General features: G+C 39.6%; 1 protein-coding gene and 1 long non-coding RNA gene across 4 annotated transcripts in view; one reads left to right on the top strand and one right to left on the bottom strand.

The window, feature by feature from the left end:
• LOC118970906 (uncharacterized) overlaps positions 1 to 22976 on the top strand; it is a 112674-nt gene that overhangs the window by 59304 nt on the left and 30394 nt on the right. The gene's annotated exons all lie outside the window — the stretch shown is intronic.
• On the bottom strand, positions 756 to 21895 carry EDNRB (endothelin receptor type B). Of its 3 annotated transcripts, none has more exons than XM_017653298.3 (8): positions 21644 to 21895; positions 20300 to 20832; positions 6090 to 6202; positions 5752 to 5956; positions 4292 to 4441; positions 3741 to 3874; positions 3129 to 3237; positions 756 to 1648 (listed from the first exon to the last, which is right to left on the bottom strand). In XM_017653298.3, exons 2-8 carry the CDS (start codon positions 20780 to 20782, stop codon positions 1514 to 1516), a joined length of 1329 nt encoding a protein of 442 aa, XP_017508787.3. In that variant the 5' UTR covers positions 20783 to 20832; positions 21644 to 21895; the 3' UTR covers positions 756 to 1513. The 3 variants fall into 3 exon arrangements, with proteins under 3 accessions (XP_017508787.3, XP_017508786.3, XP_017508785.3); XM_017653297.3 differs by lacking the exon at positions 21644 to 21895 and adding an exon at positions 21112 to 21258; XM_017653296.3 differs by lacking the exon at positions 21644 to 21895 and having other exon boundaries at positions 20300 to 21030.

The raw sequence follows: 22976 nt of genomic DNA, 5'->3' as shown, positions 1-22976 counted from the left end.
CCTGGATTACTGAAAGAAAAAAAAGTAGAAACTCTGGTATATTTTAAGACTGAGTTAAAGCTCTTGGGCCCAATTTATTCCTGAAGTCACTCTGAGAACATTACGCTCTGTTTTGCTGGAACAGAATCAGGACTTTTTGCATTGATGTGACCAGGCAATGACGAACATCAGGCTAAGAATGGGAATCTGTCCCCATGGGTTTCCTCCCACCCCACCTCATTTCCTCTCTCTCCTGTTTTCTCTTGTTCATACTTTCACACACATCTCATCCCAAGTTAACTGAAGGCCCTTTGCTGGGGAGGTGGAAGAATCAGGCAAAAATGCAGAGTAAGAGGTTCTGACTATCTCAAAAAGCAGTTTTTGCCTGTAAATGACAGGAAAGCACCCCAAGAAGAACTCTTTTCTATTAGTTTTTATAAAAATAATTAAAAGAATTAGTAAAAAAGCTTTACAGGTGGCTGTTAAATTGACTAGTTTGTGTGATCTTGAAAGACAGTATTTTAACTATCATATTATACACACACCAGAGGCCATTTGAACTAATAATATGAGTAGAGAAGATGCTGCCTTCTCCTTTGCCATGTGAACACTGCTCCAGGCATCTCACATTCTGTCCGTTATGGGTTTACTGGCACTTCTCCATCATAAAGTTATGAACTCCAGGGCCTGCCCTGCATTTAATCATCTGCATGTCACGTATCGTGGCTAAGTGTTTACAGATGACAAAACAAAACAAAAACAAATAGTGTTTAAACTACAATTTTGAACGAAGAAGGTTTTAATAATCCTGAAAAAATTGTAGGTAGCGTTTTCTCTGCAAAGAACATGAATGGGAGATTTTAAAACTGTTTTTGGGATAGCATTCCAAAACGTTTCTCTCTTTCCCTTCATGACATTTGACCTTACCTGAGTGCAAAAAGGTTAATGATTTTCAAAACACCTCCATCTTTTTTTCAGATGCTACCTTCTGAGCACTTAAATATACTTATGTCAAAAAACACTCTGACTACACTGCTTTCACATTTTGTATCCAATTATAGTCCAACCAATAGTATGACACTGAAAAGTTATTTTGAAGGATTTTTTTAAATTTTAAATTGAATAATTTGAACTTCATTTACAGATTTCATTTTACAGTATGCATTTTTCGTTCATAGCAGATTTTCATTAATAAAAAATCAACCTCTTTCACAGGAACTCTGAACAAGCTCAATTTAAATGTAAATGGTGTATAAATACCCTGGAAGTTATTAAGAGCTACACTGAAGTGCTGACTGTGAAACATTTAAGTGCTATCACAATGAAGCTTACTTGATTCCCACTGTTTTCCTTCTCATGCTGTAAACAGCTCGTAAAATGTCATGTGTGACTATGAGTGTTAAGAAAATAATGACGTGCATTTTTGCTGCTTGTGCAAACACAATTGTTTTGGTTTGTTTTGGCAAATGCCTCCATTGTTTTAATGACTGCTGTCCAAAATAAAGAAAATGAAATTAATTGAATATTCCTTCTTTCAAGAGGAGCTGTATTTATTACTGGAACGGAAGTTGTCATATCCATGATCGTTAGCTTTGAACTTTAAGCATGACTGCTTTTCCTCCAAGGACTGTTTTTCTTCAAATGACTGGCACCAGCAGCACAAGCATGACTGTACAAAACAAAGGAACTCGTTACACGTTTACATCAGATACATGGTCTCAACTCCTTCCACACGGTAGGGTTCGGACTCGCTTTGCATGATGGGGTATTCTTAGGCCCCTTTCTTCCCATGCTCTTTTATTTTTCCCCTTAAAAACATATGATTACATAAGTAGTACATGAAAACTTTTTACAACCAAACAACCAAAGAAAAAATATATTAAAATTCCTTATCTTTTAATTAAAATTAAAGGAGAAAACCCCTCTTCATTCTTGATATTACTCTTGACTACTTGAGAAATACTCTTAATATTTGATAAATGTAGAACTCAAGACTTTTTCCTACACAAACAGAAATAGCACCTCGCACAGGTACACATGACTGGACATATGCCTGTTTGTGGGAAGTGCATCATTTGTTTTAATAAAATTGTATTACATATACTATTCCACAGGCTGCTTTTTCTCACTCAGCAGTGTCATTCATAAACACCTTTCCACATCAATGAATTTAATGTTACATTGCCATTTTTTCCAGCCACATGCTCTTTTCATGTGCCTTCCAAATATTGTTACACAATCAAGGTATAAAGCGTACAAGTGTCTCAGTTTTATTCATCTCATTTTTTTTCTTGGATTTTTAAAAATCCCAAACCATCCATTCTGTTGTTCTCTGAGAATCTATATTGCTAAGAAAATGGGAGGTCCATTGCTTTATGTTCTGTAGAATGAGTTGATCTTGATAAAGGTTGTTTTCTACCTCTAAAATCTGAGTTTATGAGTGGACAAAGAATTTGACTGCCTTAGATTTTGCAAGGAAGCTAAGTTTTTGCCTTTCCAGTAATGAACTATCTGGGACATAGAGGTCATTCCCATGTAAGGGAAGGGAATATTTTATTTCATGTTAGGTTGTTGAAGGAGTGAGAAAAAGGATGGGTGGATGTCACAATGCAAGCAGCTGAATGAGGAATAATTACACATATCCCATGTCAAGTAGCACAACTCTGTTATACAAAAAAAGTAGAAAAAGAGGAGGTAGAACCTGAATTAAATTTTGTCCTTTGACTTGCTACTCTCATGTCCACATGTAGAAGAGACTTAGTGATAATCCAAAATGCACCGCCAAATCCAAAATCTACCAAAAATGGGGACAGTGCATTTAATTCATATTTAGCTCTTATTTTATCACGTAATATTTGTCAGATATCAATGCATGTAATTTTTATTAATTTTATAAGTAATTCTATGATTACATCTGAATGGTTACGGCAGTAGGAAGTGGTTGACTTGGTTTTATAGTTTTTATGGGCATAAATCAACTAGAGTGATATATGAGCCAAGTCATATTTTTAAAAATTGTCCATGATAGGATGCAAAGGAAAACTATAAGCAATTTACTAGATCTCTCTGGATAGAAACATTAATAGTTTTGGAGGGGTTTATCTAATGCCAGAGTTAAAAGAGTTCTTTAGTTTGAAATTCTCTCTTACCTTAAAGCAGTTTTTGAACCTTTTGCTCACCAAATACAGAGCTATTGGGTTAATGCAGGAATTCAGGGAAGCCATGTTGATGCCGATGTAGTCTAGTACTAACAAAAAGCTGCAAAAAATAATCCAAAACAAGTCTGTGAAAAATGTGCTGCTCTGAGCATGTATTCTTGGAACACTTTTGTGAAGAAAAAAAAGGTACCCTATCACTGGTCTTTGCTGATAATGATCTCTCTCTCAGTCTTGTCTTTCTCCTCCCCCTTCCCCCTGCCCCCCGGACCATGCTCAAGTCTTTCCTTCAAAATAAAATCTCATTTGAATGTACTAAGGCTTGCTAAAAAGAAAGGAAAGGATTGACAAAGTGTGAAGGAGAAACTAATCTGATATTGTCCATGGTGCCACTTCCTCCTCATTAGGACTCTGGCTCTCCAGTCCCAGGGTTCTCTCAATCCCCTTGACTCCTTCTTTAAAGGAGACTGAAGGTAAAAGTGGGAATTGCAATTGCTCCTTAAGAATTAGAAAAATGGTACTCTTTCCCTGCTTATGAAAGGGACCCTTGGAAAAGCTTCTGAATGGCATTTATTTATAAAACTATTTCTATTTTACCTTTCTTACCTCAAAAGTTCACATCTATTGGGATCATTCTGATCATAAAGAGTGAACTTCAAAATCCTGCTGAGGTGAAGGGGAAGCCAACACAGGGCAAAGACGAGGACCAGGCAAAACACTGTTTTGGCCACTTCCCGTCTCTGAAATAAAACCATAGTCAGACCCTGAATAGGTGGCTCATTGTAATCACAGGTGCCCTCTTCCCAAACAGAACATTCAATATTGTTTACAAAAACTCAGTGGCATTTGTAAAAATCCAGGACACCAAGCTGTAAATTGAATGGTAAATGTGGCTTAGAACTAAAATGACTAGAGATCCATCTTTAAAAAGCAATGGATCTTTCTAGATCTTGTTAGATTATACAGAATATCTCTAGATAGATAATATAAGAAATATTCTTTGTATATTCAAACATACAAGAGACAAAAAAAAAGAATATGCTCTGGTGTATAGTAATTTTTAGCTTACTATAACAACTTTTTTATTCTATCAATGCAATATGATTATTTTAATCATAATTGTAATCATGAGTCAGCAAATAGTTTGATTTTCTTACCTGCTTCAAGTGGTCATTTAAAGCAATTTGCATGCCACTTTTCTTTCTCAACATTTCACAGGTCATCAGTGTATAGAAAAATGCAGTGATGGCCAGCGGTAAACAGAAATAGAAACTAAATAGCCACCAATCTTTAGCTGTCTTATAAAACTACAGGGAAGAGAAAATTTTATGATTAATATTCTTTTTATGAAAAATCTTATACACCAAATGTTAAATTTTTTAAAAAACCATACTCATTATCTTTTAAAGTAGATTCATTTTCTAAATATTATATAGAATCTTTCAGGCCACACTTAATGGACAAGTAATTAAATGCTTATATTCAATGACACAGCATTTCAATTCTCTAAGGCAGCATAATTATACATAAAAATATAAGCAGCTGGTCAAAATTTAAAATATTTGGTAGTTCACATAGTTTTGTCTTCACATAAGCAAGTTATCCTCAAGGTATTCTTTGTGGTGAAATACCACATCAGAATATGTAAAGACACCCTAGGGTTTAAGGGAAGTTTTCACTTTTTAAGAAGTTTGTATCATGGCAAAAACAGATTTGAACAGGTCTTTGTTAACCATTTAGCTCAATAAGATATAAATCTAACCTATCAGTTAAAAAAAATCAAAGCTGCTTATGACATGCATTTTCTCTTTTTCTGCATTTTTTTCAAATTTGTGCTCTAGATCTGTGTCAGAGCAGAATTTACATAATCTTTGTAGTACTTTTCCCTTGTAATTAATAAGAAACAAGAAATCAGCAATCTCATTCTCAGTTTCACATTAATGTCCCTCTGCATTCTTTTCATTACTGTGATATATCCAGTTCATAAAGTTTTATCTAGTTTCTTCTATGTAAAATAGAAAGTAATCAGTGGTGACACTTGACCAACCCTCCTAGCATTAACTCCTCTTAACCCATTCTGCTGAGAAGACCTTTTACACCTAGGCTGTCTTCACTTAGGAGCACTGCCATTCTTTTCCTATTTCCTGATAAAGCATTCCTGGAAAAATGGCCAAGCTGAAAAGTTCTTTGCAATGCAAGCTTTCGTTTTAGAGACGAAAGGCTTGCCACTCAGGATCCACCACGGCAATTTCTTCCTGATCATTTGCAGAGCCATCCACTCCCTCTGATGAATGTTGTGTGCTCAAATGCAGAACAGGTAGTAGTTGTCAGTCCTTGTAGGGATTTGAGTTGAAAAACTTTAAATTCAGGTCAATTCTCTCATGTGAATTTGGTTTATCTCTGTCCCCGAGCACAGGGGGATTCTTGGAGAAGTAGGGACCAGCTTCTTGCAGCTTGAGTCATTAGTCACCATTAACCCTGCAGTCCTGGGACCTACACTATTAATTTATGCCAAGGTCATTCATAAATCAATAGCTTCCAAAGAAGGGGAGATCAGGGGAAACAAAGTTAAATATTTATAAGGCAAGAACAGGAAAGGGGAAAAAGTAAAATTCACCTGCATGAAGGCTGTTTTCTGAGTGGGACGAAGCAAGCAGATGCGCAGATAACTTCCTTTGTAGTCAACGGTAATCATATCAAAACCTACAGCTTCAGGGACAGCCAGAATCACGGAGACCACCCAAATTAAAACAATTTCTACTGCTGTCCATTTTGGAACCCCGATTCCTTTAATTCGACTCCAAGAAGCAACAGCTCGATATCTGAAGAGCAAAATAGAATTATTTGTCAAGCTGGCAAAGCCTGGTTTTACTGAATTACATAGTTTATTTTCTAAGTAGCATACCAATCATTAGTATAGTATTCAGCATATACCTGGCTTAAATATATGCTTACCTGTCAATACTCAGAGCACAGAGACTCAGCACAGTGATTCCCACGGAGGCCTTCTGTATGAAAGGCACCAGCTTACACATTTCCACTCCAAAGGGCCAGTCCTCCGCGAGCAGCTGCATTGAGGAGACATGATGCTCTGTTAGGGAGATTTTACAAGGCACTCTCTGAACTGCACTACTTACAGGAGAGTAATTAACATGCAGACTAAGATAACAAATTCCAGTTCTTATTCTTTCCCTCATGGACTACTCCTTTGAAAAACACCAGTGTTCGATATATGAATCAGGAGAGTGGGCTGGGAATAAGGAAAATGCAGCCAGTTCATGAGAATTTGTTCTGCATATACAGTAGCTTAGGGTCAGGATCTCCACCACAGGCCTAGCTGGGGCCAGTCGCTTAAGTAACTCTTACAAAATAGAATCTGCAGTGCTGCAAACGCCTCTTAGACTGTCATGGAGATTCAAACACTCAGGTCACGGCCAAATCAAAATACAGACTAATTAAAAATAGATGATAAATGTATCCTGGTCTGGGAGAAAAGTTACTCCTATGGAGAAGCGTGTGTGCATCTGTATGCTTGTTCTTTACCATGGTCAACTTACTAGTCTGCACACTAACTCAGCCAGACTAGGCACAAGTCTCCTTGGACACACCATGCACCCGACTGCCTTAGTCCTCTCCTCTAGGGTTCTCCTGATCTAGGAGACTCTTTCCCTACACATATAATTGGCTGACTCCCTTACCTCCTTCTGGTCTTGCTCATATCTCATTTTTTTCCACATGACCTACTCTGACCACATGATTAATACAGTAACTGGCCAGGCCTCTGATCTTCGTCACTCTACTCCCATTTCCTTTTTATCTACAGTACTTAATAACTCCTGTAGCACATATTATAACATTTGCTTGTTTGTTTTTTTTAGTTTTTCTGTCTGGAAACCCCTGGAGTCAAAGACAGAATAGGACCTCTGCAACAGCCTAAGACAGTTACTGACACATAGTGGATGCTTAATAAATATACAAGCCCCTAAAATATACAGGTACTGGCTATACGATGAGTAAAAAGTCACAGTTCTTGCTATTATCTATTTGTTTCTCGTTATGTGACTTCGGACTATGCAACCATCTATTGTTAAGCTCAGTTATTTTCTGTCTTAGGACAACAGGGTGTGGCCCACACTGGCTAATGAATCATTTTAGGTAAACATCTGGATCAAATGTTCATGAGGTTTTGAAAATAAAGAAAAGTATTTCGAATCAGTGGTTTTTTTAAAAAATGTTTTAAAAAATAACTTTCCAAAAGTGAAAACTATTTTGAAATACAATTGAGTCTTTCCATCCTTTCACTAGTGAAGGTTCTTTCTGCAGTTTGTCAAGCTGGGTGGTTGTTCTATAGCTACAAGGGCACCAAAGCCCTGAAATATGTGTCACAGTATGAACAGGACTTGGATCTCCAACATGGGACCAATTTCATTCCTAAATTAGACATGAAAAATTACACCAACTTGTAGGACCAATGTTGGCAAAGTTACCACAGATATGCTTAATCTAGGGTCCTGAAAGCCCATAGGGCCAGGCAGGTAACAGTAGAGTGGAGGAAGCCAGGTATGAAAAGAGTTATTGTTGTCAGGAATATACTAGAGAACAGTGGGGCCTGGGGTAAATCCCAGCTGAAAGGAGCAGCTGCTAATAAACATGACATGACTTTTGCCAAGGGACCTCAAATGTTAAAAATCCCTTGATTTTTAGTCCCTAAATTGCAATTTTTATATGAAACCTCACAATTTATAGAAGTCATTAATTAATTCATATTTAAAGAAAACTGTCAGATAACATGGTATTAATACAACTATATCTGTGGGTCAGACTAGTCTCTATCTTATGACTTCTGAATTAATTAATTGACTCACAACTCTTGTTATTCATTCAGTCAATAAATATTTATTGAGTATTCAAAATGTGCTAGACACCATTCTGAGTACAGGGTGCTGGTCAGTGAGGAAGGCAAACACTGCTCTGATGGAACTTACAATTTAGTGAGGGAGACACACAAAAAACACATAAATAATATGGTGTCACACAAGGAGTGTCATCACATTACGAGAGTATGGAGGGATTTGGGGTGCTTTCTTGATCAGCTTCTCAGCATAGTCTCTCCGAATAGGTAATATTTGAGTAGCACCTAACTAAAATAAAAGATTAAGCCATGCAAATAGTATTCTAGGCCAAGCAAAGAGCAAATGCTAAGGCCCTGAGGTCAAAATTAGCCTGGTGAGCTGAAGGGACAGGGAGAAGGCTGTCGAGGCTGTAGTGGAGTGGTCCAGGTCATGTGTCTAGGAGATGATGTTCTAGAGGGAGGAGTTTGAGTATTTCTTTGGGGGAAAATCCATTGCAAGGTTTTAAACAAGGAGATGGCATGATCTCATTTACGTTTTTAAAGATCTCTGTGGCTGCTCATCAGAATAGAATACTAGAGTCAAGAAAAGAAGCTTTGATGAGAAACTGTGGTGGGCCGGACCCTGTGGTGACATGGGCTGAGGACAGTAGGTTATAGATTGAATATATTTTGAAGGTAGAGCCAGCAGGACTTGCTGATGAGGTGGATAAAAGATGTGAGAAGCCAGGAAACTGTGAGAGATTTGTCTTATGAATGTGCAGTGATTTTCTGAAATGGAGAAGTCTCAGGATGTCTTAGCCAGCTACAGAGTCAAATACTTAAAAAAAACTGCCAATTGCCCTTGATAACAAGGATAAAAAGGTTCTAACCAGCTGTAAGGACTCTACCAGACCCAGCTTGGTATAAATTACCCAGAATGTTCTGTCAAATCATTCTAATTATCCTTAGATATATCAGGGGAACAAAAAACAAAACTAAGCCTTAGATGGTACTTACGATTGGCTGGACACTATTCTAAGCATTTTACACATATCATGTCATTGACTCCCCAAAGAAATCCTATGAGACAGAACTACTACTATGCCCTTTTTGTAGATTAAAATACATTGAAGCACTCTTAGAAGTTTATTAACTTGCTATGTTGGTTTTAAATATGTCCGCAAATTGTTGGCTACTCTTCCCTTCAAAAGATGAAGCCTCATTTCTCTCTCTTTGAATGTGGATTGGATTTAATGATTTACTCTTAACAAATAGAATGTGGCGAAACTGATGATGTGTGATTTCTGAGACTGGTTCACAAAAAGAATGCGGCTTCCTCCTTGCCCTCTGGTGGATCGCTCATGCTGGGGGAGGCCAGCTGCTGAATCAGGAGGAGAACCAAGCACCTCTATGGAGAGGCTAATACGGCAGGAACTGAGGTCCCCTGAAAACAACTAACACAAATTTGCCAGGTGTGTGCACGAGAGGATCCTCCAGCCGTAGGCAAACCTTTGGATAGCTGCAGCTCCTGCCAACATCTTCCCTGCAGCCTCATGAGCCACCCTGAGCCAGAACCACCCAGCGAAGCAGATACTGAATTTCCAACCGACAGACACAGTGTGAGATAATAAATGTTTACTGTTTCGAGCCACTAAGTTTGGGGTATCTGCTGTTTATCATTAGACAACGAATATACTTGCCTTTGGTTTACTTGGTTTATTACTCACTTAAGTAAATAATAGATCCCCACTGAACCCACAGGATCTGATTCTAGAGTCTACAGTATTGTGAAGCAGCTGCTCTTAGGAAAAGAACATTTAGAATTAAATCAGTATTAGTAATTTTCATGCCTTTGTGTCAAACAATGATGAAATACCAGTCACCTGGCTATTTGATCCATATCATGTCCAAAAATTTGTATATTTTCAAGGATCTTATTATTTCAGACTACTTCCAAATATGTAAATATTCACACATCACATAGGTACAGTCATCAGATGAATCAGATGAATGAGTGCCCAGGCCAGTGAAGGAAATAAGTCAATCTGGCCAATGAAAATGAGTTCTGCATTGAATCCAGGCTGTGTTCTGAGGTTACTATTGTTTTTGGCTTAGCCTAGAAATTGGATGATTGCTCTTCATACCACTGGGAGGCCTGCTGCCTAACCTCTGGCCTAGTTATCACACAGTACAGCGGAACACAAACTTAACGTTGGAGCAATTTTCTTCAAGTTCAACACAGATAGTGGGCAACCTAATCACAACTGAGAGATTACAATTTTCTAATCTACCCTTCCAAAGAGAAAGGAACTGCAAAATAGGGAGCATTAACCTTTCAGTATTTCAGTATTATTGTCAACTTTCAGTATTTCAGGCTTTGATTCAGATGAGAATACTGCTGTACTCAGGGGCCACAAAAGATCGGGGTCGGGGTGCCTGCTGTCACTTGCATTGTTCTGTAGTGAGGATGACTTTGGCAACCTCTACCTCTTTCTGAGCATAAGTCTTCCCAGATACTGGGAAGCCTGGCACCCAGCGACATAAACCATGCTCACCGCAGATGCTCATCTCTGCCTTATGGTCTCCAGGGAGAAAGTCTTGGGAAATCTAGCCCTTAGAACTTATTTAAATGCAAACACATTGACTTCTTGTTTAATGGTAATAAATAAAGCCCTGGGTGGGGGGAAGCTATGAAGTTTTACAGCGGGGGAAAAAAAATCACTCTCAACTAAGATGACATCCTTGTGCGTGTTAGAAAAGAGTAGTCTTAACAGATTTTTGTGATTCCTAGATATTAATTATTTCATTATTTGTAGACAAAAATCATGGCATCCAATACCTGTAATAAGAAGTCCGACAATATTAGTTTTCTGCTTTGCAGAGGAAATCGATTCTTTATATTGCAAGACAAAGCAACTCTAACTTTAAACCCAACAGTAACACATGCTCATTCCTTACGGTTAGTTTTCCCTTTGGATCTTACCTCTCAAATTAGATAAATTAAGGACAAGGTCTGAATACTGAAGACAAATCAAGCATATAATCAAACAAGTTCTGTCTGATCACAAAATGAATGCTAGAGTTTGATATTGTTTCAAGCTTCCTGCCACATGAATTAAATTTTAGTCCTATTTAAAACTAAGTTTGAATATATATTGTCTACCATCTACTTACTGAGTGTGAGCCTGTGAGACAACTGGTTTTCACATTGTGCTGGCTTACCCGAGAAGAGCTTTTGCTACTGTTAAGTCCTACAAGCAACGTGGTGTCCACTTGACAAGTCAGAGCCTGTGCTTGTGGGGACCCCTCTCCCCTAAGGCTTATCCTGCTTCCCTTGCACACTTCTTTTGTGTCAACAAATACAAACAAATAAACAAACTCTGGATTGAAAAAATATGTGACCATATGGATGGTAAGCTTTCAACTCAAGGATAGCCTCTATTTCATAAATTCTGTTGGAATAGCTCTTTTGACAAAGAAGAAGGACATTGGAATCCACACAAATTACTTTTATATTATATTTAAAGCTCATTTTTATATTACATAGCTTTTTAAATCTAAAAGGACAAATACTATGAATAAGAAATAAATATTCTTCTTTTAGGGGTGTTGTTAAATGAGTCCTACAAAATCTCCCTACCTGGGGGATTTACATTTTTCATTTCTCTTTCTAATTTAAAATTACATTCTTGAGAAATTAAGTGGAGGAAACCCTGTTAATACACACCACTGTCGATAGCCAAAGAAATCAAGCCCCATCAAGTTAGGAAATGCCAAGAGGTACCCGTCTTGCCCTAAGAAATGTTTCAGTCACCTCATTAACTATATATAGCATTTTCTCCTTTTTAAAAACAATTAAAAGTGTGTTTCTTTCAGAATATGCTACCCTTTGGATGCCTAGTGCAGTGCCTGGAACACAGTGGTCATTCATTAAATGCTTATTGAGTAACAGTGAAATGAATGAGTGAATGGATGCAAGCATGAATTTGATTGTAAGGCAGAAATCTTGTGATAAAACTTCTGTCATGAGCTTTTCAGTTCACATATGCAAAACACATTCTTGAGAGCCCTGAGATGACTGTGCACAATTATTTATTTATTTTTGTGCTGTCTGATCTGTGTCCTGCCCCCTCCCAGGTGATTGGGTCTTCCTGACACAATGGAGCCAGGGCCTGGGGGATGGAGGCTGATGGAGGGCCAGAGGTCTCTGTTTGGAGTTCTGCCTTCCAAACAGGCCAGAAAAGGTGAAAGCAAAAAATTCCTCTCCCACCCTCTCTCTCCTACTCAAACCTGTCAAGGAAATGACTGATATAAAACAGAACCTACTATTTCTCACTCTCTAATGGGATTCTATGGGGAGCTGTAGTTGTAAATGCAGTAGAGATGGATACTGTAAGCATAGGGACGCTGGAAGAGATGATCATTTAAGAGAGTAGTTGAGGCACATATTAACAATGACAACCTGGGTTACCCTGCCAGATGGTTGGCTGTTCTGTCTTGTGATGAACTGTGACCATTTTTTTCAAATGACTGATATGACAGAAATGTTTTTACAGTCAAAGTGAAAAAAAGGGAAATAATGCAGTGGCTGTGTTTCACAACACTGGGAAAGGGTGTATTCTTCTGTTTTTAATCTGTTTCCTGTGGCAGATAAGAGTCTTTCTGCATTTGAACTGGTGTTTTAATAAGATAGGCCTTTCTCATTCAAGGATTTCCATGTCAGACCTCCCTTTCTTTTTTTTAAATTTATACACACATAGATAATTTAAGGTAAGCTGCTGGTCAAGTGCATAGAAAATATTTTCTTGACATACATTGTGCCTGTGCCCTCAGGGACAAATATCAATTACAAGTTCTATCCTGCATCCATTAAAATGCACTGAATCACTTGAAAATTAGGACATGCAGGTTAGAAATATGTGGGTCAGAAATAATGTCAGTTTATTCCCCAAGATCAGCATTTAAATAGACCACAAGGTGAGCAGTGCCCCCTGGAGTTGTGCAAGACAGAGGCTCTGTCTCTAGGAATCTGTGCACACACACAAAACAGAAGGCTTTCCACTGCTCTGGAAAGGTTCCTATGACTTGCTGAAATGGAACAGTGACTTCATGAAGATGAATTAAGGTTCTCTGAAACAAAAACCTCTAAAAGAGGCAGAAAGATAGAAAAGAAAATAAAAAAAATAAATATGTCTTAGGAGAGATTTAAGTTCATCTTAAATATATTTCCCTACTAGTGTTACAATGAAATTTATTTCCATGTCTGTCATGGGCCAAAAGATCAGTGATATGCTCCTATTATCTCAGCTTAAAAATACATCCACAGTTTGTGCTTAAAAACTTTCACTGACATGTTACATATTTTGAAAAGATTCAACTAAGAGAATTAAGAAATGTTATTTACAAAACTAGCCTGTTACTGGATTCACTTATCTTAGTTGGATCTTCTAAGAAGATCACTGTGACCCCTGAAGAAACTGAAGAATTATAACCTGATGGCCTCATGCATCAGAAAGAGGCTCTCAAACTTAATGAATTTAAAAAAACCTCATTAAGTAATTTTATGTCTTACTTAAACCTAATGCTATCCAGAGAATATCTTATGGGATGCTTGTAAACTAATATGACAAAATATTTGATTACTGTGGAATCCAAAAGTCTCTTAAATAATTTGAAAAAATGGAGTGAGGGGAAAGAAGATAGGTACAATATAAATACCCAGAGAACAGTTTTTTCCCTTCCTGGAAAGTACAATGGAGCTAAAGAGGAGAGATGTAGAGAGGGGACACGAGTCAGGATGAATGAGTATGGCTGAGTTACAGGGACAGAGAACTGCTTGGAAAATGCTTCAGACAACTTTGCTAACACATTTCTGACTCAAAAATGACCCTTTTTATCTCTTTCTTACCACCATGTTTTAGCCATTTTTTTGTTCCTTCACATTTTCACCAGAGGGTGTACAGGGAAAGAGAAATAACAAATCTCTAAAATAAAAGCATTAGAAGGCAAAGAAGACTAAAATTAGAGAAGCTGTGGGCTAACATATACCCATACACCAGACTCAGCTATCGCCACAACACAACCAATCTTTTCACTTTAAAAAGTCCTGAAAGAGAATGTTTCACATCATAAATTACATCTTGAATCTTATTTCAGCTCAGGCTTGATCTGTCAACACCCTTTAAAGCACTTAATCATTTATTAGTATTTGGCATGTTTTTTCTAAAAATAATCAACTATAGCATATTAGCCACACAGAAATACCCTTATATGGTTTTCTTTGTAAAATGAAGAGCACAGCTCCCTGGCCTTGAAACAGCAGGGTCTTGGCCATGAACTCCTCTTGTACAGCTATGGAAATATCCTCAGTCTTGAACGACTCGTGTAAAGTGAGTAGAGAAAAAAATGTAAAGCTGTTAATAGATAAGCCTTACTGTACTGAACGAAACATTGCCTTGACATTTTAAGAGGCCTGGATTTATGGAGCGACCAAGTGGCAGATCAAAGGCAAACACAAGGAATACCACGGAGTTAAGCCAGGGAACCTCTCACGGCCCAAGGCCAAGAGTTGGCCAACCATTTTTTCACAGGAATCTGTGTGAAGCCGTGAATCGGAAATACGAGATCCTAAGTTTCTGAGTTATTTGAATTTGATATTGACCTGTTTGTCAGTTGTGACCAATATCTTCATACAGAAAAGAGAAAACTCTCCCCCTTCTTTTTCATCTGGACAGTTATAAAATTATGAGTAGAAAAAAAACCCCACCCTTATGTCTTAAGCATAACGCATAACATCTTTTGACAACAAGCATTGGTCTGGTATTGACTGTTACAGGTACTGTGCTAGGTGTGTGTTGAGGCATTAGTTTTATTTGTTAATTGATTCTAGGCCATTCAAAACCAATAATGTTACTCTTTATTAATATTTTTTAAGAGCTGGCACTGCATATGTGCTTAATTGGTGGTTCTTAAAAAATTTTTCTTTTGCCTTATGTAAATGAATCTCAAAGGTTTCTAGGTTCCATTGTGACTTCAAAATGCTTTTACCACTAAAACATCTCTAAATATTACTAAACTATCAGTAAAATATCTCAGCTACATAACAGAAAATGGGAGCAGTATTATTATCTTGAAAGAAATTAGACTTTGCTACTCATTCATACCTTTATTTCTTGTATTGCTCTATACACATAAACTCCTGGTTACTCATCAGAAAATTATAACTTGAAAAGTTAAGTTTATTTGTGTTCCATTAATTTTTATTCATAACTGTGAAACTAGTTAATTATATACCATTTGTTAAGTGCTAGTAGTCTCAGATTGGATGGTGAGAAAGTGATTTTGTTCAGAAAGATAGTTTTGACTATGTCACAAGTAGAAAATCTCTGATTACCTGACAGGTCATTTCACACAAAACTCATCTATGGGTTCAGTGAAGCAATTGCACATTTTGACTTGCCAGCCTGTTTTCATGTTAGAAACACCCTCCACCATAACTAGTGAAACGTTCAAGATCAGCAGTTTTGTCTCTCACAGCCATGAAGGCAGCTTCTAATAGGAGCCTATGAAGTTTTAATAAGCAAAGCCATCTAAAAGTACTCCAACCAGTTGCCAGCCTACTTTTCAAAAAGCTCTCCACCACCCCTAGCCATCTGATTACACTGGGATCCTTATAGACTGATGTGCATGTCCATATCTGTCCAATCAGTTTACAAGTGGATTTGAATTCAAATGCAATTTGCTTACACATAAAGGAAGCTATATTTGAGAACTAACTGTATTACTTCCATTTTACCCACTGATACATACAGTAAATACAGCACAAAGAGGGTGAAACTGTTAAATAAAATCCAGAAAAAATATAAAAGTTTATTATTTGCTACAGAATTTTTAACTTCTTGAGAAGTTAAAAGAAGTTAAATTTGAACTTCAACCTACAACCAAGACTTGTTAAATATCACTGCTAAGCCAAACCAAATCAACCAACCAATCAATCAGTAACAATGGAAAAACACAAGCTCGCAGCATCCTCAGCATACCCAGCTCTTTTGCTGCTTATGTGGCTTTGACAGTGTAGGTGTAGCCACGTAAGCTCTCATATAACAAACAGGCCAAATCCCTTATTCATTTTAGTCTGTACAGGAAGGACATAAGTAGCTTATGAATAAGGAGGGATTCATCCTCACATCAGATACTTAAACACGGACTTTTGAGTCAGGTATACCTAGAGACCCTGTAAATATCTGGTGACCCATATATATAGTAGAGATAGACATCAATTCATGTATATTTATGGAGATGTCACAGAAAATAGTGATTTGAGCTACTAGTAAACCATAATTTAGGGATATAATACAGCAATATCTATTACAATTACAAATGTACCTATCTTTTGGTTTAGTAATTGATGTTCTAGATATTTGCCCTCCAGATATACTCCCATATTTATGCAAAGCCATATATACAAAGATGTTATTTGTCATCATGGTTATAATGGCAAAACCAGAAAAAAAACCCAAACAAATTTTTTCATTATTAATCATACACACACACACTCACATTCTAATAACATTTTTATTTGCTTACTATGGGCCAGGCACTGTGCCAAATGATATTCACCTATCTACTTACATATGTATGCAGTCTTATAATATTTAATATATATATGTATATGTATATACATATGTGTGTGTGTGTATATATATATATACACACACACACTTTTAAATTCCTCTTTGGATGATTGCATTTTTCATTTTGCATCTGGGTGGTCTCAGATATTGTGGTGTGTGCTGCTGAAAGGAATAAGCAAGACTTTATTTTCAGCATGTTTACAAAAATATCTGAAGCATTCAACAGCCTCACTCATCCTTGCTGAGTGGAAGTCCTACGACACCTCTCTGACCTTCAATACAAGATTTCATCCCTGACACAGGAGACCTGGTGAGAGGACTTACTCTACCTAGAAGTTTCCAGAGACCTAGTTCCTTGAGTGAGTCAAGGCAGAGCAGACATAGGTCCTCAGGTTTGTTAGCCCCTCACCAAAAGATCTCCATGTGAAGTCCTGTCCCATCTATAGTGGTACCAAGGACTATGGCTTCCAGCAAGATCTATGACATTTTGTGGCTTGTCAACTTGAACTCTAGATTTACTGAACTCCAGTTTAATGTAATAGATTCACATTGATGTTTCTAGGCCCTGGGGTATGTCAACAGATGCACTGGGGGGGGATTTTATGAATCTCCAGAAATTGTGAATATGTGTATATATATGCATATTACATGTTATATTTTAATCAGTGTATCTATCAATTATAGATAATGTATTAATTATGTATGATACATATAATTAGCTGTACTCTCAAAGAGAATTGTAACACTTTCACAAAAACAAAATGAGAAATCACTGGTTTAGTAATTCAAGTCCAACTTTAGGAGGCCTAAGTTACTTAAAATTCACTAAAATTACTTCATTTGAAGTATAATACTTTACTACTCTGAAATTTTAAATGCATTTAAAAAATTTATATGGTATCACTATTATTTAGGGGAATAAATGGCTTTTAACTAGTACTGGATTAGGTTTCTTTGGGGTTTTGTGTAAATAAAGCCTTTAGAAAAATAGTCATATTCTCAATATCATACACTAAGGACCTGAAGGGGGTTTCAGGAGATAGAAATCTTCAGACAACTCAGAGTAACACTAAAATGTTTACCAATCATCCCACTGTGTGGTAGTGTCCCTTAATTACATCAGTGCACTGAAATGAGGTCCTAACAACACTCCAGGTTGGAGAGGGCAAGCTGTGCTTGAGCTCAGTCAGCGCAGGGGGACGGGGGTGTAAGGACTAGGTTCTAGGCCAGATGGCCTGGGTTTAAGCCCTTATTTCATCACTTTTTAGTGGTGTGACATTAGGCAAGTTACTTTATCTCTCCAACATGTAGTGTCACCATAAAACAGGAGTGATAACAATACCTCCTCCATAGGGTTTGTTTCAGTGATTTAATGAAATAAACCAAGAACCTAGTACATAATGAATGATAGCCCTTATTATTATATTATGTCTCAAATGACACATGTTTATGCAAACTATAAAAATTAACCAAAGGCTACCACGTAAGATTCAGTGATAGCCAACCTAGCATGGGACCGAATTCTTGGAGATGGATTTGTTTATGACCAATAGAGATGACTAGATGGCCAGATTTGTAATGACTCATTGTTTATTTCAGGAGTAAAAACACAGCTTGAAAAGGCTGAACGGCTTCAGCAGAAGGATGGAAGTTCCTAGGGAAATCATAAAGAAATTTGAGATGAAAGTAAACCTGTGTGCCCCCTTGGGAACTGGAGATTTTCTGGCTTATTAAATGTAATAATTGGACCAGACAGAGGAAGTAAGACAGTCCGGGAAGTGCGGATTTCATCAGGTCTAGAGGAACACACTGATGGGAAAGGGCCTTGACCCCACCTTCCCTATAGCACCTGAGCTGCTGGCTCACTCAGAAAGGGTTCTTACTGGGCTGGACATGTGGGGTTTCCTGGGACCTCCCTGAACAGACCTTTCAACAAAATTCCATGCGATCCTAGCAAAAGTAGATTGCAATCTTCCATTTCAGAAGAGTTTTATTTAAAAATTTCTCACAACGCCTTGTACTCTGAAGTTTTTCAAGTCAGTTTTGATGATTGAATTGAAATTCCTCTGGCAAACTGAAATGCTAAGACTTGGTCTGTGGGACTTCTTAAGTAGGTTGATCACTGTTGGCTGAATTGAAGCTGTGCCTGCATTTAAGGGACCCATTTCAGTCTGTGCTTCTCCCTGGAAACACTCAGAATTCATAAGAACCAACTGCCTCAGAATTTTAGGATTTCTTCTATTTACCTCCATATCTGGGAGTGTCTCCTTCAGGGCCTGGATCCTAATCCAAATCCTATCTCTAAACCTCAGAAATGTCCAGAATTCCCTTAAATATGGCTATTTGGATCAGGATTTAAAAGCATGCCTTATGTTGACTTGCCACAGAGATCAAAGCATCCTCTACCATATTTTCCCAACCCTATATGTTGGTCCCTCCCCCCTCCCCCATACTGATTCCAGGACTACATTAAGCAAATCCCCAAAGCACATTCCCATTCCTTTACACTTTGGTTCTGTTTTTAATGTGCAACTTTCTATCAATGATCATAGTGGGAAGGAGAGTTTTACATATTTGCCTAGTCATGTAGAATTTTCTGGTTCTTTGACTTGGGCTGTTTTTCTTAACACCACAAAACCCCAATAGGTGGGCACTAACAGCCTTACTGTAGAGTTGAAGAAATTGTGGCCCAGAGATGTTGGCATGTGTCCGGAGTTTCAAAGCACCCGGGTGGTCACACCCAGGAGTCAAATAGTGTGCGGTTCATGTCCTGCCCTGCATCTCCATGCCTAGTTCCTCAGTGCTCATGGTAATTACAGAGTGGTGATAACTACTAAAACCCTTAGAAACTTTACATTGACTGTTCTTGTGTTGTCCATGAAGTAATTGATGGGGTGCAGCTTGGACAGATTTGGGCCTGATTTCCACGTCCATCTCTTACTCATTGTGAGACCTGGAGCATTCTATTAATCATCTGTAACATTGAGTAATATCTATTTGTGGGTTGAAAGTTGTAAAGGAAAGTAACACATTTATTCCAATGTTCTTTACTGAATGACAGTACAGTCACTCACAGCTGGTGAACTGTATTGCTCCCGTATAGGTCTCTTTCTTCTAGGCCATTTGCTTCCTCACAACCTACCCCAGCCCTGTTACTTTCAGGGTCCTCCAAGAAAATTAGCAGGTATATGAATTACTTAGCTATCCTAAGATGCAGATTCTGATTTAGAAAGTCTGGGGTGGACTTGCAGTTTTAACAGGCTCCCAGGTGGTATTAATGCTGCTAGCCCATGGACCACACTTCTGAGTAGAGAGAACGTACCCTGTCAGCTGAACTTAGACATTAGATCTTTCAGGACCAGGGTTCTCAAATTTCAGAGTTCATCATCATTACCCGGATGGCTTATTAAAATACAAAGTAGTGTGTCCACCCCAGAGTTTCTGAATCAGTAAGTCAGAGGTAGGGCCATAAAATGTCATTTCTAACAAGTTCCTGGGTGATAAAGATGCTACTGGTCTGGGGACTACACTTGTTCTAAGCTAGCAGCTGGCTACTAAAGACCAGAGGAAATTGATTCCTTTTTATTACTGACTTTGGGGAGGTGGTGGAACTTCTTGAGAGAGCTCCCTCCAGAGGCTCTCTCATCTCCCCCTTCCTAACCTGGCCCCCTCCCATCGCGCTATTAGCAGGCGCCCTTTACCTTGTACACACTGATGGGGATGTCAATGATGATGTGCAGCAGGTCTCCCAGGGCCAGGCTGGCTATCAAAATATTAGGGCCATTTCGCATGCACTTGTTCTTGTAAATGATTCTCAGCAGTGTGGAGTTTCCGATGATGCCCAGCACGAATACTAGGCAGGACACTACCGTGTTGATGTACTTGAAAGTTTCCTTGATCTCGATGGGTCTTTTGCACGGGGGAGGGAGGGTGCGCGGCGGGGCTCCCGCTGTCCTCCTTGCTTTAGGCATCTGCGGAGGTACAGACGACCGCGGCACGCTGGCGTTGGACCCTCTTAACCAGAAGATCTTAGTAGGGGGCGTCATTATCTCTCCGGTCTCCAGAAGTGGCAGAGTGGTCCCCGCTGGCGGGAATCCCCTCTCTTCTCCCTGGACAGCCGCCACGCCGCAGGCAAGGATCAGAGCCACCAGGGCGCGTCCGCACAGGCTTGGCAGCGGCGGCATACTGCTACCTGCTCCAGAGGGCGTCGGGTGGTCGCTCTGCCGCTTTCAGTCTGGAGAGCAAGGAAAGAAAGACAGGACACTTGGGTGTGCTACCCTAGCCACACCCCTGCAAACCGCTAGCGCAGAGCGCAGCCGCGCGGCTGCTATCCGCGCGCAAAAGTAGCTCAAGCTTGCGCGCCAGTGGGAAACTCTGATAGCCTACTGCTCCGGTGGCCTGTCCTTCTGGAATCAACTTTCCCCGTATTTTTTCTCCCCTACGTTCCCCCAGGGGTAAATGACTTGCAGTGGGGCGGGGCATTATGGAAGGGCTGTGCCAGGGAGGGAGTGACCTGCATCTCAGGCAAAGCTCCAAACTTTTAGGTGCGCCGGCTGGAGGCTTGACGTTTTGGCTTGCGGACTTGTGGGGACGTGGAAATCAAGGTATCCAGAGGCCAAGGGACAGGGCCAATCTCTGCATTTTGCCCTACAGGGAACCCGGATACGCCTTGTCTGAACGCCAAGACTCCTCCTGGCGGATGAAAGCTGCTCCTCCCTGGCTGCCTGCGCTCGGGTTGCCCCGCGCCCCCAGGAGTGCGCGGGCTGACTAAGGAAAAAAAAAAAAGTCTAGCGTAAGATCGAGAGACCTCTCAAATCTGTTCGACCTAGAAGAGTGCCAGCATTAACTCGGAAGCTTCTGTGCCACTCTCAGTGGCTTCAGAGCCCCCCTGCGCTCTCCTCCACTCCAGCCTTATTTTAACTCGCTGTACCTATACGTTTTATTTAAAAAAAAAAATACTATTCCCCAAACTTGTAATCCAAGCGGAAACCTCAGGATAGGGTTTAATCATTGATTTTAATTCAACGCCAAGCCAGAATGTTTACCTCGCGAATCGGAAGCAGCGGGCGCAAAGCAGGGCGGGGGCCTCCTTCCCGGGCCGCGCGGGCCCGCAGCTGCGTCCAGCCCGCTACGGGGCAGAGCACGCCTCCCTTCCCTGCAGGCCGGTCTGGCTCTGACGAAACGCCGAGGGAATGAATGCCAGACAGTGCAGTCTCCGCGGCGTGCTCGGGGTCCCTAGACAAGTGCTTTTATTCATTCGCCCCTTCCCCATCAATCACCGCTCGACTCCTCCCGCGCCTTCCGACCGCGCCGCCACCTTTCCCCTCGGGCGATGCCTGGACAGCATCAGCAGCCGGTGCCCGCTGGAAAGGGCGCTCCTTGGCCAGGAACGCGTCCGGGGGCTGTTTAGTCCTAACAGTCCTCAGTTCTTCCAACGACCAGCCTAAACCAAGGGCAAGGCTTCACGCACCCCACCACGCGCTGTGGCGGCAGACTCGAAAACGATTCTGTATGAAACCTGTTAACCTGGACTTTCATGCCGACTATAACTTTTCTTTCTGTTAACTAGCCCGCCATGGTATATAAGACCTGGTTGTTTTGGCGCTCTTTGCCACACTCCCCCCACCCCTTAAATTTCAAGTCCTCATGGCCCCCAACACGGAAGAGTGAGATCCTTTCTTCTCAAGCCCTGTCACTTCCCTAGGAGAGGACTAAAATTCCTCCCTTATTTTCTCTAGCAGCTGCTGTCTCTCTTCCTGCTATGTCCTGAAGTGTTATTGTCAGGCCATCTCAGGGAGTTTTATACTGGAGGGAGCTGATACCTAGAGAGGATATGAAAATAATCAGAAAGCTGCCATTCAAATTCAGGTTACTTACAATATCAGTCCGAGCAAGAAAAATAAATTCTTCCTATCCACTCTTAAACTTATTTTTTATGGGGTTAAAAGGAAATAATAGTGACTGGCAGTTTTGCCTAAAGACTGTATAAAACAGAAGTCAGAAATTTAGGCTGTACAATGCAAATTAGATAATAACTTTGCTGCCGTCCATGCTACTCAATATCCCTGTTGGGTCTGCTAATTTCAGACTCAACGAGGAAACCATTTCATGTAGTAATTTACCTAGAGACTAGGTGTCTCATTCTTCGCTAGTTAATGGCTTGGCATAAATGGGACAAGAATCTTGAATTTTGGCTTCTATGCAATGCTTTCTGGGAAAAGGAAAGTAGAAAATCGAATTCTGTTTAAAACACTGAACTCTAAGAGTGAAATATAGTCTAAAGAACATGATTAAGGAGTAAGGTTAAAGCAATGAGAAATATGGTCTAGGGTCCTGAATACCAGTTCCAAACGGGCTGTTTTGAGCATACTACTTATC

The sequence above is a fragment of the Manis javanica genome, chromosome 9, assembly GCF_040802235.1.
Source record: "Manis javanica isolate MJ-LG chromosome 9, MJ_LKY, whole genome shotgun sequence".
NCBI lineage: Eukaryota > Metazoa > Chordata > Mammalia > Pholidota > Manidae > Manis > Manis javanica.
The sequence above is the reverse complement of the archived record's forward strand: the minus strand, read 5'-3'. Positions and strand labels throughout refer to the sequence as shown.